The sequence below is a fragment of the Stenella coeruleoalba genome (assembly GCF_951394435.1).
Source record: "Stenella coeruleoalba genome assembly, chromosome: 1".
NCBI lineage: Eukaryota > Metazoa > Chordata > Mammalia > Artiodactyla > Delphinidae > Stenella > Stenella coeruleoalba.
The window spans coordinates 86,901,903-86,915,387 of NC_137169.1; the positions used below are offsets into that span (position 1 = coordinate 86,901,903).

At 40.4% G+C, this 13,485-nt stretch overlaps 1 protein-coding gene across 1 annotated transcript in view; it reads right to left on the reverse strand.

Moving 5' to 3' along the window:
• Positions 1-13,485, reverse strand: part of PLPPR5 (phospholipid phosphatase related 5) — a 127,392-nt gene that overhangs the window by 81,519 nt on the left and 32,388 nt on the right. Inside the window, exon 2 of the mRNA XM_079902310.1 lies at positions 4,012-4,144. Coding sequence (XP_079758436.1) covers positions 4,012-4,144 — 133 coding nt within the window. The remainder of the gene's footprint in view (positions 1-4,011; positions 4,145-13,485) is intronic.

A 13,485-nucleotide genomic window follows, 5' to 3' on the forward strand; every position in this document is an offset into this window, starting at 1 on the left:
CCAGAATAAAGTTGCTATGAAGAGTGATGTCTTATTATGCAGTAATGCTTTGCACGCAAGCTTCCATTTTATTTTAACAAACTAGAAACATCCAAATCATGATAAACAAGGAAATAAGAAACAAACCAAAGCACTCCTAAATATTTTATAAAATCATATAAGAAGTAAGAAACATGCAGAGACTTAAAAGCACACTTTGCTGTGTGCCGTTCAGGCGGACTTCGTTTTACTGAGGTTCGCTTTATTGGGCTTTGCAGAGAGTGCATTTTTTTTACAAATGGAAGGTTTGTGGCAACCCTGTATTGAGCAACACTATTGGCACCATTTTTCCAATAACATTTGCTCACTCTGTGTGTCTATGTCACATTTCAGAAATTCTCCCAATATTTCAAAGTTTTTCATTATGATTATATTTGTTATTGGTGATCTGTGATCAGTGATCTTTGATGTTACTATGGTAATTGTTTTGGGGCAGCACAAACTGCACCCATACCAGGCAGTGAATTTAACTGATAAATGTGTGTACTCTGACTGCTCCACCAACCAGCCGTTCCCCTATATTTCTCTCCCTCTCCTCAGGACCCCCTATTCCCTAAGACACAACATTATTGAAATTAGGCCATTAAAAATCCTACAATAGCCTCTAAGTGTACGAGTGAAAGGAAGAGTCACACATCTCACTCTTAATCAAAAGCTAGAAATGATGAAGCTTAGTCGGAAGCTGAGATAGGCTGAAAGCTAGGTCTCTTGGGCTAAACAGTCAGCCAAGTTGCAAACGCAAAGGAAAAGTTCTTAAAGGATGATGAGAAAGCGGAACAGCCTTACTGCTGATATGGAGCAAGTTTTAGTGGTCTGGATAGAAGATCAAACCAGCCATAATACTCCCTTAAACCAAAGCCTAATCTAGAGCAAGGCCCTAACTCTCTTCAATTCTATAAAAGTTGAGAGAGGGCTTCCCTGGTGGCGCAGTGATTGAGAGTCCGCCTGCCGATGCAGGGGACACGGGTTCGTGCCCCGGGCCAGGAGGATCCCACATGCCGCGGAGCGGCTGGGCCCGTGAGCCATGGCCGCTGAGCCTGCGCGTCTGGAGCCTGTGCTCCGCAACGGGAGAGGCCACAACAGTGAGAGGCCCGCGTACCGCAAAAAAAAAAAAAAAAAAGTTGAGAGAGGTGAGGAAGCTACAGAAGAAAAGTTTGAAGCTAGCAGAGGATGATTCATGAGGTTTAAGGAAATAAGTCATCTCCATATCAGGAAAGTAGAAAGTGAAGCAGCAACTGCTGATACAGAAGTTGCAGCAAGCTATCCAGAAGATCTAGCTAAGATCATTACTGAAGGTATCTACACTAAACAACAAATTTTCAATGTAGGCAAAACAACCTGCTATTGGAAGAAGATGCCATCAAGGACTTTCAGATCTAAGGAGAAGAAAATGCCTGGCTCTAAAGCTTCAAAAGACGGGCTGACTCTCTTCCTTGGGGCTTATGCAGCTGGTGATTTTAAGGTGAAGCCAATGCTCACTTACTATTCTGTAAAGCCTAAGGCCCTTACGAGTTATGCTAAATATACTCTGCCTTTTCTCAATAAATGGAACAACAAAGCCTGGATGACAGCATTATCTGTTTACAACATGATTTACTAAATATTTTAAGCCCACTGTTGAGACCTACTGCTCAGAAAAAAAATTCCTTTCAAAATATTACTGCTCATTGACAACGCACCTGGCCACCCAAGAGCTCTGATGGAGATGTACAATGAGATTAATGTTGTTTTCATGCCTGCTGACACAACATTCACTCTGCAGGTCATGAGGAGTAATTCTGATTTTCAAGTCTCATTATTTAAGAAATACATTTCATAAGTTTGCAGCTGCCATAGATAGGGGTTCCTCTGATGGATCTGGGCAAAGTTAACTGAAAACCTTCTGGAGAGGATTCACCATTCTAGATGCCATTAAGAACATTCATGATTCATGGGAAGAGGTCAAAATATTAACATTAAACAGGAGCTTGAAAGAAGGTGATTCAATCCTCATGGATGACTTGGAGGGGTTCAAGACTTCAGTGGAGGAGGTCACTGAAGATGTGGTAGAAATAGGAAAAGAATTAGAAATAGAAGTGGAGCTTGAAGATGTGACTGAATCACTGCAATCTCATGATAAAACTTGAATGGATGAGGATTTGCTTCTGTGGATGAGGAAAGAAAGTGGTTTCTTGAGATGGAATCTAATCCTGGTGAAGGTGCTGTGAAGACTGTTGAAATGACAACAAAGGATTTAGAATCTTTCATAAACTTAGTTGATAAAGCAGCAGCAAGGTTTAAGAGGATTGACTACCATTTCTAAAGAAGCTCTACCATGGGTAAAAAGCTATCAAACAGCATTGCATGCTACAAAGAAATCGTTCGTAAAAGGAAGACTCAATCACTGTGGCTAACTTCATTGTTGTCCTATTTTAAGAAGTTGCCACAGCCACCCCAACCTTCAGATGCTACCACCCTGATCAGTCAGCAGCCATCAACGTTGAGGCAAGACCCTCCACCAGCAAAAAGATTACAACTCATTGAAGGCTCAGGTGATGATTAGCATTTTTTAGTGATTTTAATTTTTAAAAGTATTTTTAATTAAGGTATGTATTTTTTTAAGACATAATGCTATTGCACACTTAACAGACTACAATAGAGTGTAAACGTAACTTCTATATGCACTGGGAAACCAAAAACTTCATGTGACTTGCTTTATTGCCATATTCGCTTTATCGTAGTGGTCTAGAACTGAGCTCAAATATCTTGGAGGTATGCCTGTATATTCTTTAGAAATATGTGCGTAAATGAATAAAAATACTTTACTTAAGTAGGCATAATATAATTTAACAATATTTAGGAAAGTTCAACTTCATCAAAATACTTTAGTTCCGAGTATATTATTGCTTATTTTGTTATTAAATGTTTCTCATGCAAAGATTAAATGGGTCAAGAACACAGCATTCATGCATGTGAAAAATATAACTTTTAAAGTTTCATATAAAAGCTATCCCTTCCACAGTATAAATGAGGGCTGTGGGGATGTATAAGTTGACGGCAATAAAATGAACAGTCTTAGATATGAAGACCTTTCGGCTCCAGAGAGATTTAAAGGCATGATGACATTTGATTAGTCTTTAGTGGGTTTATATATAGATTAGGTGAGCTGTGCATAATATCTCCAAAGTCTTCATCTTGTTCCCATCAATATGAGAAATATATTGAAGGGTTACAGTATCCGTAATCTTAATACTGATCAGAATTTATCTTAAATGTTATTTAGTATATTTAGATGCACTTTTTCTTATTTGATAAAGCCAGGAAATAATAATCTATATTAAGTTTTATTGTTTCAGTTTAAAAAAACCTGTCTTGGCCACGTGTCTTTTGAATTGAGATGATTTTCAGTAATTCGTCAATGTTCATATCATTAGTGCTAGAATTTGAGATTTAAAGGATCAGTAAATCTTGTCCCCTAATAAAATCACCAATTTTTGTAAAAAATGGCTTTTGTACCATTTTTTGGTAAAAAAAAAAAAAAAACACCCCAGAAGTAGTTCATGGAGTGCTACTTATGATAATTAACAAATACAGCATTTCTTTTATTTGTCCAGCTATTTTGCTTGTCCTTCATGATGTTCGATAACCAAACTAGATTATCATTTCTACCTAAGCGTTGTTTCTGAAATTTAATAAACATAGTAAATCATTTCTTTAAATTACGTAATTTTTAGTTTCTTTTAGAATTTAAATATCCAAGTGTGGTGGGATTTGTTTTCCTTAAAATAATATGGAAATGACACCACGAAATGGAGTTTTGCAAAACAGGAGAGAAAATAGTATGCAGTATTTATTTTTAAAAACCAAATTGAAACATTTCAAAGAAAATATAATCTAATATTCAAATACAGTTAATATGCTGGTCATTTTAAAGGTTGGCTTATACATAAACATTGTTTCAGTAACAATAAAAACAATTCAATGAACACATACCAAGAAATCGCACAGTTCTCCTCACCAGTGGGTTTATATAGCAACAGTCTCCAGTTAAAATAGTTTTCTCCTGGTTTTCAAAATCCCTTGTGGCCAGTTGTAGGCAAAACACAGCAGTTTCTCCAACTATTATCTTCCAAGGAAATAAAAGATTAAAGAACATTAGAATTTAGCCAGTATAAGTGTAGACTATTTTAATTTTTAAAAAATGCAAAAAAAGGACTTCCTTTGAGTGGTAATAATCTCAATATAAACCTGAACCATATTTGGGTAACCAGACCCCTTTTTTTTTTTTTTTTTTTTGCGGTACGCGGGTCTCTCCCGTTGCGGAGCACAGGCTCCGGACGCGCAGGCTCAGTGGCCATGGCTCACGGACCTAGCCGCTCCGTGGCATGTGGGATCTTCCTGGACCGGGGCACGAACCCGTGTCCCCTGCATAGGCAGGCGGACTCCCAACCACTGCGCCACCAGGGAAGCCCCAGACCCTTTTATTATAACCTTATCCCTATATATATAAAACCCGTATTTCCCTCAATTCAAAAAAGTATTAAACTGATAAATTATGAATAAAAACAGACTATAACATTTTTGCTTTCTAAAAGACTTCATTAGAAGTGAAATATATGAAAGATCTTTGCTTTAAGGATGCACTCATTTTTTATCTGTAATTGAATTTCAAGTTTCATTTTTAAGTGATTATGTCTCATTTAAATTTGACTCTGCATATCAGAACAAATCTCAATGAAAATAATCTTGGGACTTCCCTGGTCGTCCAGTGGTTAAGACTCCACACTCCCAATGCAGGGGGCCCTGGTTCGATCCCTGGTCAAGGAACTAGATCCCACATGCTTCAACTAAGAACCCGCAAGCTGCAACTAAAAGATCCCGCATGCCGCAACTAAAGATCCCGCACGGCGCAACGAAGATCCCACATGCCGCAACGAAGGTCCGGTGCAACAAATAAAAAATAACTAAATAAATATTTTTTAAAAAAAAAAGAATGCTTTTATTTAAAAAAAAGAAAAGAATCTTGAAAGTATCTGATATAAATATACTTATATAAAATTATATTAATACTTTTATAACAAGAAAATATAATCAAAATAGTATCATTATTCTATTCTGGGACATCATTAAGAATTGTAATCACTAATATATTCTTTATACTTTAGTATACATATGTCATTTTAATCGTCATAAAAACTACATGAAACAGAGAATATTATCATACCTCTTTTACAAGGGAAAAAAAACAAGACTTGGAACTCAAATGAATTGTCAAAGGCCACAGAGCTAGTGAGGAGAAAAATTAGGTTCTGATACAGATTCTTTACTCAACTATGTGATTTATGAAAGGACCTGGCTACCTTCCACTGGTGTTTGTACCATTTCATTAGTTTTTATACATGGTCTTTAAAATCACCCATCAGGGTATTAGAACAAGTGTCATGTGTCATAATACCATTTTACAGATGAGGAAATGAAAGCTTGAGGAGGTTAAATAATTTGCTCCCCATAAGGCCAGTCAGAAGCCAAGCAGAAATTTCTGACTCAGCCCTAGATCTTCTGACTCTATTTAACACCACAACCACACTAGAAATAAGATTATGAGAAAAGAAACCAGAGCCAATAGCATGTCTCCTAATTTGTCATTGTTTAGGTTAGTTTTTAGGTCATCTTATCAAGGTTAAATAACGCACTATATAGGGAGTCCCTGACATCCACTGGAGAAGTGATTTTGGGGTCTTTGTGAAAAGATATACCTACGATTACCAGATATTCAAAATTATGAGTGGGAGGTAGAGAAGGAGATCACAGGAGACTAATTTTATCCCAATATGTGCAACAGATTATGAGGCATCTCTTAATTTTTATCCTTCCTTCTCCCTCCTTTTCCTCTACTATATTTCTTCTTCCCAGTATGTGAGGGTTCAAAGTTTAACCAGAAGATGTTGAGCTGAATTACTTTAAAGGAATCTAGTCTTGCCTATCTGGTAAGGTAGAATTGAATTAGGAAAGGCTAGAGTCTATAGCTTTCCAAATCCTCCTGAAATTTTTAACTTTGGCAAAGTCGAGCAGGTCAGCATAAACAGGCACAACAGGTATTTTTTTATGGGTTCATCAGCTGCCACCAGGGTCCTAGGAGAAACTGACAAATAGACAAGCTGTGTGTCTGACACCTTCTTATCTCCCATTCGGAATCACTCTTTCCTTCCTCACCCTACCTTCCTCTCTGCTGCTCCTTGAAAGAAGTTACTTTCTGAGTTCTCAGTTCCAACTTCGTCCAGGTCTGTTTTACCCCAGAATGTTCCAAATTCTAACATTCTATCATCCATTCCACATCATGAGCTGACTGATGCCCCCCGATTCTGCCCTCTGAGCCTTCTCTTCCCCACAGCAGGTATCATAGGGTCTCCACTCCCGGGTTGGCTCCACCCCACAGTACACTGAACCCACAACTCAGTCTGTTAACACACTGAACCCCCTAGACTGTAGTAGATACCCAAGAATTCTTACTGAATGCATGAATGAGTCCCATCCTCAATAGATCGGAAGATCTTAGCCTGCCTCTGACCTTTTACCTGACACCTAATAACCATCTTTTTCTGCCTTGTTCTTGTGAGGAAGGCTCTACCGTCTACCCTAGTTCCTCTAAGCAGATCCTGTATGTTTACTCTCTGACTTGGTTACCCATTTACTTACCAGACTAAAAGCTGCTTTGTCCGGGATACTCTTCCCAGTTTTCCTAATGCTAACCTCTCGCTTGTCTGTATCCCTGCAAATTGCATGTTTCTGAGCTTCCTGTTTGTGTCTTGAGCATATCTGTCAACACACTGTCTCAGTCAATATTATTTGGCTGCTACTAAAAGAATCCCACTCAAACTGGATTAAGAAGAATAGGGAATTTATTCTAAGGTTGGTGGGTTATCTCAGAACCTAGTGTGAAAGGGCACAGGATTAGGTTGAGGGATGGAAATTTCTCAGGAGTCCAGGCAACGACTCTCTCAGTCTCATTCTTCTTCTCTGGAGTCGTGCTGTCTCTCATCTCAGCTTGTCTCTGAATGCCTGACTCATTCTTGTCTTTCTGCAGCCGCTTCTACTGCTTCCTAGTGTACACAAGGGCTCCAGCAGTCTCCAAGAGCCCTGCTTCAACATGTCAGCTCAGTTCAAGGAAAATTCGACAAATTAGATTTACTGAACCCCCATTCAAAATTCCCAGAAGGTTCAGCTTGAGACAGGTGTCTCTTTGGTCCAATTAACCAAGGTTAAGAAGGTGTGATATGGTGTATGAAAACTGCCTGGTGGGTAGAAAGGTTAGTTCTCAAAAAAAGAGAGTTGCCGTGATGTCTACTTCAAACTCCCATCCATTATATCTTGCTGGACCTCCTCCGTGCTAGTTCTTGCCCTTCGACTAGCACTTTCTACCATGTTCTCTGGATACTGGCTTCTGTCTGCCTACCTGGACTTCATCTCATCAAATTCATGTGCCTAGGCCCTAGTGTCTGCTTTCCTTCAGTGGGTATGTCTGCTTCCCTAGTTCTCCCTCCCTCACTGTGACATCTGTGGAACGCCTCATCCAAATCATATTCTTTCTTAACTTCCCTCATCCCAACTTCCTAAGTCAAAACTCCCATTGCTACACCTCTCAGATAAATTCAAGTAATGAAAATAACACAATTCTTATTACGATGAATACATAGATGCCTCTGAGTTAAGGACACTGCACTGATGTTTAAGGAAGGGTTTATAATCTAGTTGGGCGGACACAAGGTGAGATAATTAATAATGGTGCAAGGCTGTAAATGCTGAGTTTTCACTGGTTTGGACAATAAGTGGCAGTAGAACATTTAGGAAGTGTCACTGAGTCACTGAGGCCATCTATGGTGGCCATGAAATGTGCCACTAGGATCTCTTGCTCTGGGCAGGCTTTTGGTCTGATGTTGCCAGTTGTCACTCCTCTGGATCAAATACTGAGTCCCTGCTGAGGCCACACTTCCTGCAGGCTCCTCCTGGCAATGGCTAGGCATGGTGGGGGGATTCAGGTGAGTCTATTCCTCTAAGATGAGGGATAAAGACTCCCCATGATTCTGGCCTTTCTTGGAGCTGTGCTGTACTCTGAGGTGCTTCCTACCCAATCCTCCTTCCTTCCCCCTCTCCTTCACAGGGGTCAGCCCTCCATCATAGTCTGAAGGTTCTCCTTGCCTTCTCTGGTTTACCACCCTGCAACTTTTAGCTTTTACAAGTGTTTCCCTTGATAAACATATGGTATATATCTAATCACATTTGGTACCTGCTTCTAGAGGAACCCAAATTAACATGGCATCAAAGAAAGACGGGGGGTGATTCTTACTACGCTTCAAGGAAGGATAGTTCTTAAACAGATGTAGAGGATTTGGATGGAAGCCCTATGGGGAAGACAGTATTAGGAGAGGAAAGGAGATAGCCTTTCTCCTTGTAGCTCTCAACTTGACCTGAACATAAGGCTAAAGTGGACTGAGTTTGCCTTGGAGGTAGACGCTCTGGTCAGTGAACTGCAGACCTAAATTCTATGTTCCCTGATTTTATCAGGTTCTTTTTCTCTTGACTTGTCAGAAGCCCTCCCTAGAGGATTTCATTCCTCCTAAGGCTTTACCAACCCCTGTTACTGTAACAAGTCCTAAATATTTCTCTCTCCACTGAGCTCCAGATGCAGGTCTCCAACCACCTATCAAATAGCAACATCTCAACATGCTCAGACCTACATACTGAAGCCTCAAAGCCTTCCCATCCAAAGTGAAATTCCAGTCTCCCACCCTAAACCTCCTGTCCAACTTGGACACACAGGCTAAAACTCTCACACCCTTACACACCATGCTGAAACCTTCATTTCCCTCCTCTGCCTCTCTCTATCAACTGCTAACTTCTATTGCTCTTATATTTTAATATTCTTGTATTGCTCTTATATTCTCAGAACTCACCTCTGTGCTTGCATTTTTCCCTGCTCAAATTGTGTGCAATCCAAATTTCCTGTTTACAATTTCCAGTGTGTCTTCATAGCCAATGGAGTAACAGGAATTGTTGTAAGAGACTGTTTACAGGTGAACCTAAATCCATCTTTTTCAGCTTCCCTTACAAGCCTCCAGACACGCTATGCTCTAGTCACAGCTAAACATTTTCATTCCCCAACATACCAGGCATTCCCATACATTCTGGCTTGTATACTTGGTCCACACTTATGATAGGCAATGGTAGGCAGTTCTGTTCTTAAGACATGATTTACATACTGCGTACTCTAATGCAACTCTATTCCTGGTACAACCCAACCCTCCTTCCCTGTGTTCCAAAAGCACTTTGTATATTTATTATGGTACTTTACGCATGCTTTTACAAGTATCAGTAACATCTGTCTCCTCCACTTAATTGAGAGCTTCTCTGAGACAGGGATTGTATAATGTTATCTTTATATTTCCATATTAAAACACAGTGATCGGCCATAAATATGAATGGCCGCATGAATGAATGAAATCGAGCTCAATCTGCCCTTAATAGATAAGGACACCAACCCAGAGAGAAATAAAGAAGTCAAACATGGTTGTTACTGGCACAACCAGAATCTGAATCCAAATTTAGAGCTATTTTGACCACAGTCTTCACCTAGGAATGTGTAAGCTTTTCCTCTAATTTTCCCAGGTTAAGCCAGGTCAGCCCCCTGATCCCTACTGTCGGTCCTCAATGCTCATGTTACATCCTGGAGTCCCACCATACTCCTAGCATTTCTACGGTTTTAAGGGAAAGGTGCTGGGGCACAAAGCACTTTTATAACTCCTGGAATCTCCAGATATAAGAGAACTGAGTATAGAAAAAGATTTTCCTGATCCTTTTGACACACACACCAGTCTTCCCACAAAGACCAAAAAAGCTTCACACCACCCTTTCTAACTCTGCCATTATTATTTTGAGGTTCTCTTTCCAGTAAAATTTCTTCATATTTCTACTGCAGGCATTAGGTTCTGACGTGTAACTGAGGACCTGGTGCTTTGGGCATTTCTCACCATTGTCAAGAAGGAGTTCTTAATCTGGAGTCACTGGCTGCCATTTTCAGTAGATTCCCAAAGCAGCCCTTTGGGAAAGAGCATAATTGGTTGCTTTCTGTCCTGAGAGTGGGAGACAGGGAAACATGACAGGACAAGGGCATGGAAGCCATAGATAGAGATGCTAAAAGCTTCATAGTTTTCCTTGATAAAATTCCCTTTCTCTGTGAACTTATAAATGAAAGCCGTTTCCAGAGAGAGTTGAGATGATGAACAGTGTTAACTGTGACCCACCAAGAGGAAGCATGGCCCCTCCTCCTGCCTGCCACAGGCTGCAGCGGGCTACAGAGAATGAGAAAGGAGTAGAACATCGGGAAGGACACCTGTGGCTCTGGCGGGGAGAATCAACCCGCTTCCCATGGGCCAGCAGTTCCTTGGGGGTATTCCTCCCCCACCTCAGCAAAAGCTCCCCATTCACTGGGAAATAAAAGAAAAAAAAAAAAAAAGACTCTACTGGTAGAGGGGGTATAGGCTGGCACAGTAAGAACACAGCAGTCAACCCTCACTTCATTCCTTGCATCTGCCTTCCAGCTCCCCTCATCTGGGCTCACTAACCTCATCCCACCATCACGCCTCCCCTGCTAAGAGAGGGAAAGGCCCCTGTTCCCCCAGCTCCATTGGAAGCCCTCAAGCAACCTCCCTGGAAGGTTGCTGTCATTCGTGGTCCATGACAATATATCTGGAATATGGTAAGATGCCCACCAAGGGCTCAGGAGCTGATACTGAAGGGCTGTCACTGCTCCACAGAGCTGTGTCTGAGCAACTGTGCTGTTCCTTGAGTCACAGTCCCCTCCCCACTGCACCCTGACAGTCTACCTCCTTGGAGGAAACAGTTGTGCTCCTGAACCTCACCCAGCCTGTAAATGGAAGCCCTACAGTCCACTGACCAACCAAAATGAAGTACTATATGCTCCCTATGATACACCACCCTCTGAGTCACTCCATCATGCTTTACTGAACTCAGTGTTGACATTATGAAGCTGCTTGAACCCTACCTTGCTTATCGAGCTGGGCCTATACAGTCCCCCTTCCTAAATGACCCATCAATGCCTCCATCTCATCTTTGAACACAGATCTGGTATCCAGTTCTGGTTCTTATCTTTTACTATGTTCGCCAGTGAGTAAAAAGCTCCACGTGGCTGATGAAAGCAACCTACAAAAATACAGGTATGAATCATAACTCACTAAGTATAAATTTCCCTGTTATGAGCACATAATGTTGCTCTCGCACCTCAGCTTCCAGGGGCTGACCCTCTGTTATCCCTACTTCTTCATGACAAAATACAGAAGTAAGTTTTTTCCAGGATGATAACATCATAGTAGACTTTCATCAAATGTCAAACTCCAAATAGCTTTATGTTTTCACTTATAAAAACCCAATTAGAAATTCCTCTCCCCTTCAGCTGGTGGTCACTCAAACATATCCATGCTTCATTGGTTTGAAATTAGCACAGGAAAAATATTTCAGATTGTACTGCAGCAGCAGAAATCGTGCAATCAGTGTGGTGGTACTGGGCATGTGTCTCACACATTTCAAATATATGTCAAATAATAACAACAACTTTAAATCATAAAAGTTTAGTAATGGCACACAGTTAAGTTTTAAAATGTAGGAGGGTACTGGGTTTATATGTAAGTTCCTATCAACCACATTTTTCATTCTTGGTTATTATACAGACATATATAGAGACAGAGCTCATTTCCCATCTAGCCAAGGAAAGTTCTAAGCTATACTAAGAGGTAAAAAGCTACACTGGGTACTATCTCATTAATTTTGTGTCATGAATCAGAGAAACAGGTTTCTTCTGTGTTTATATGGATTTCACTCTCTCTAAGTAAGGCAGTTGTTAACTTCTTGGAACAGTTTCTGAGTGAAATTGAGGTTAGGAGAGAGGAGAATTAATTGAACTAAAATAGTAATATAGTTAGTGAAGAAGTAGTTGCACAATCCCTCCCAGCAATTCAGAAACTATGGCTATGTCTTGCTAGAACCTGTTTATGTTTCATAATTTGACCACCAAAAACTTGTATTCTCACTTTCATACTATAAAGTAGCTGTGGGAAGTGGCTACCTAGCTTGGACCAACATTCCCTGCACACCCACCTCTAGGTGATTTACACCAAAGGACAAATTACCTATGGTAGTTTCAGACCAAAAAGGCAAAAAATCAGGTGACTTCTCCATGTTCTCTCCCTGCATCTGTTGACTGGAAGCAGAGAGATTTCTGGGTCCCTCAGCTGTTGGTGCCACAAGACGGAAGGAGTCAAGGTCCCTGAATCAGCAGCCCTGCGCTGTACTGTTACGTGAGTGAAAAACTCTAGTGTATGAAGCCAGTGAAATGTGGCGGTTTATTTGTTAGAGCAGCTAGAACTTGCTAATTTACCTGTTTTTCATAAAAAGGGAATAAGTCTCAGAGTATTCAGTAGAAAATAACTGGCTATAGTAAAAAAAAATTGGTTTTCACTATATTTAATTTATGGTTACCCTCTATTTATCAAGTGATACCAGTGTTCCATTTACAGTAATAATACAAGTTTTCTTTTATAATAACTTGTTAGCAAAGTAGATTGATTTAAAGAAAAAATAAATGATAGTTGAGGGGATATGCAGCCATGATAGAAATCATGAAGGTGATACCCTGAGAGGTAAATTTGGGAAACATTTAACATATAATAAAAGCTAACTTAAAGCTTCTGCACAGCAAAAGAAACAATCAACAAAATGAAAATGCAACCTATGGAATGGGAGAAAATATATGCAAATATGCATCTGATAAGGGGTTAATATTCAAAACATATAAAGAACTCACACATCTCAACAGCAAAAAAGTCAACCCAATTAAAAAGTAGGCAAAGGAACTGAATAGACAGTTTTCCAAAGAAGATTTACAAATGCCAACAGGTACATGAAAAGATGCTCCGTATCACTAATTATCAGGGAATGTAAAGCAAAACCACAATGAGATATCACCTCACACTTGTGAGAATGGCTATCATCAAAAATATGAGATAGGGCTTCCCTGGTGGCGCAGTGGTTGAGAGTCCGCCTGCCGATGCAGGGTACACGGGTTCGTGCCCCGGTCTGGGAGGATCCCACATGCCGCGGAGCGGCTGGGCCCGTGAGCCATGGCCGCCGAGGCTGCGCATCTGGAAGGGGCCACAACAGTGAGAGGCCCATGTAAAAAAAAAAAAAAATATGAGATAGCAAGTGTATGAGAGGGTGTAGAGAAAAGGGAACCCTTGTGCACTGCTGGTGGAAATGCAAAGTGGCACAACTACTATGGAAAACAGTATGGAGGTGTCTCAAAAAATTAAAAATAGAACTACCATATTAATCAGCAATCCCACTTCTGAGGGGTATTTATCCAAAGGAACTGAAATCAGGATACAGAAGTTACCTGCA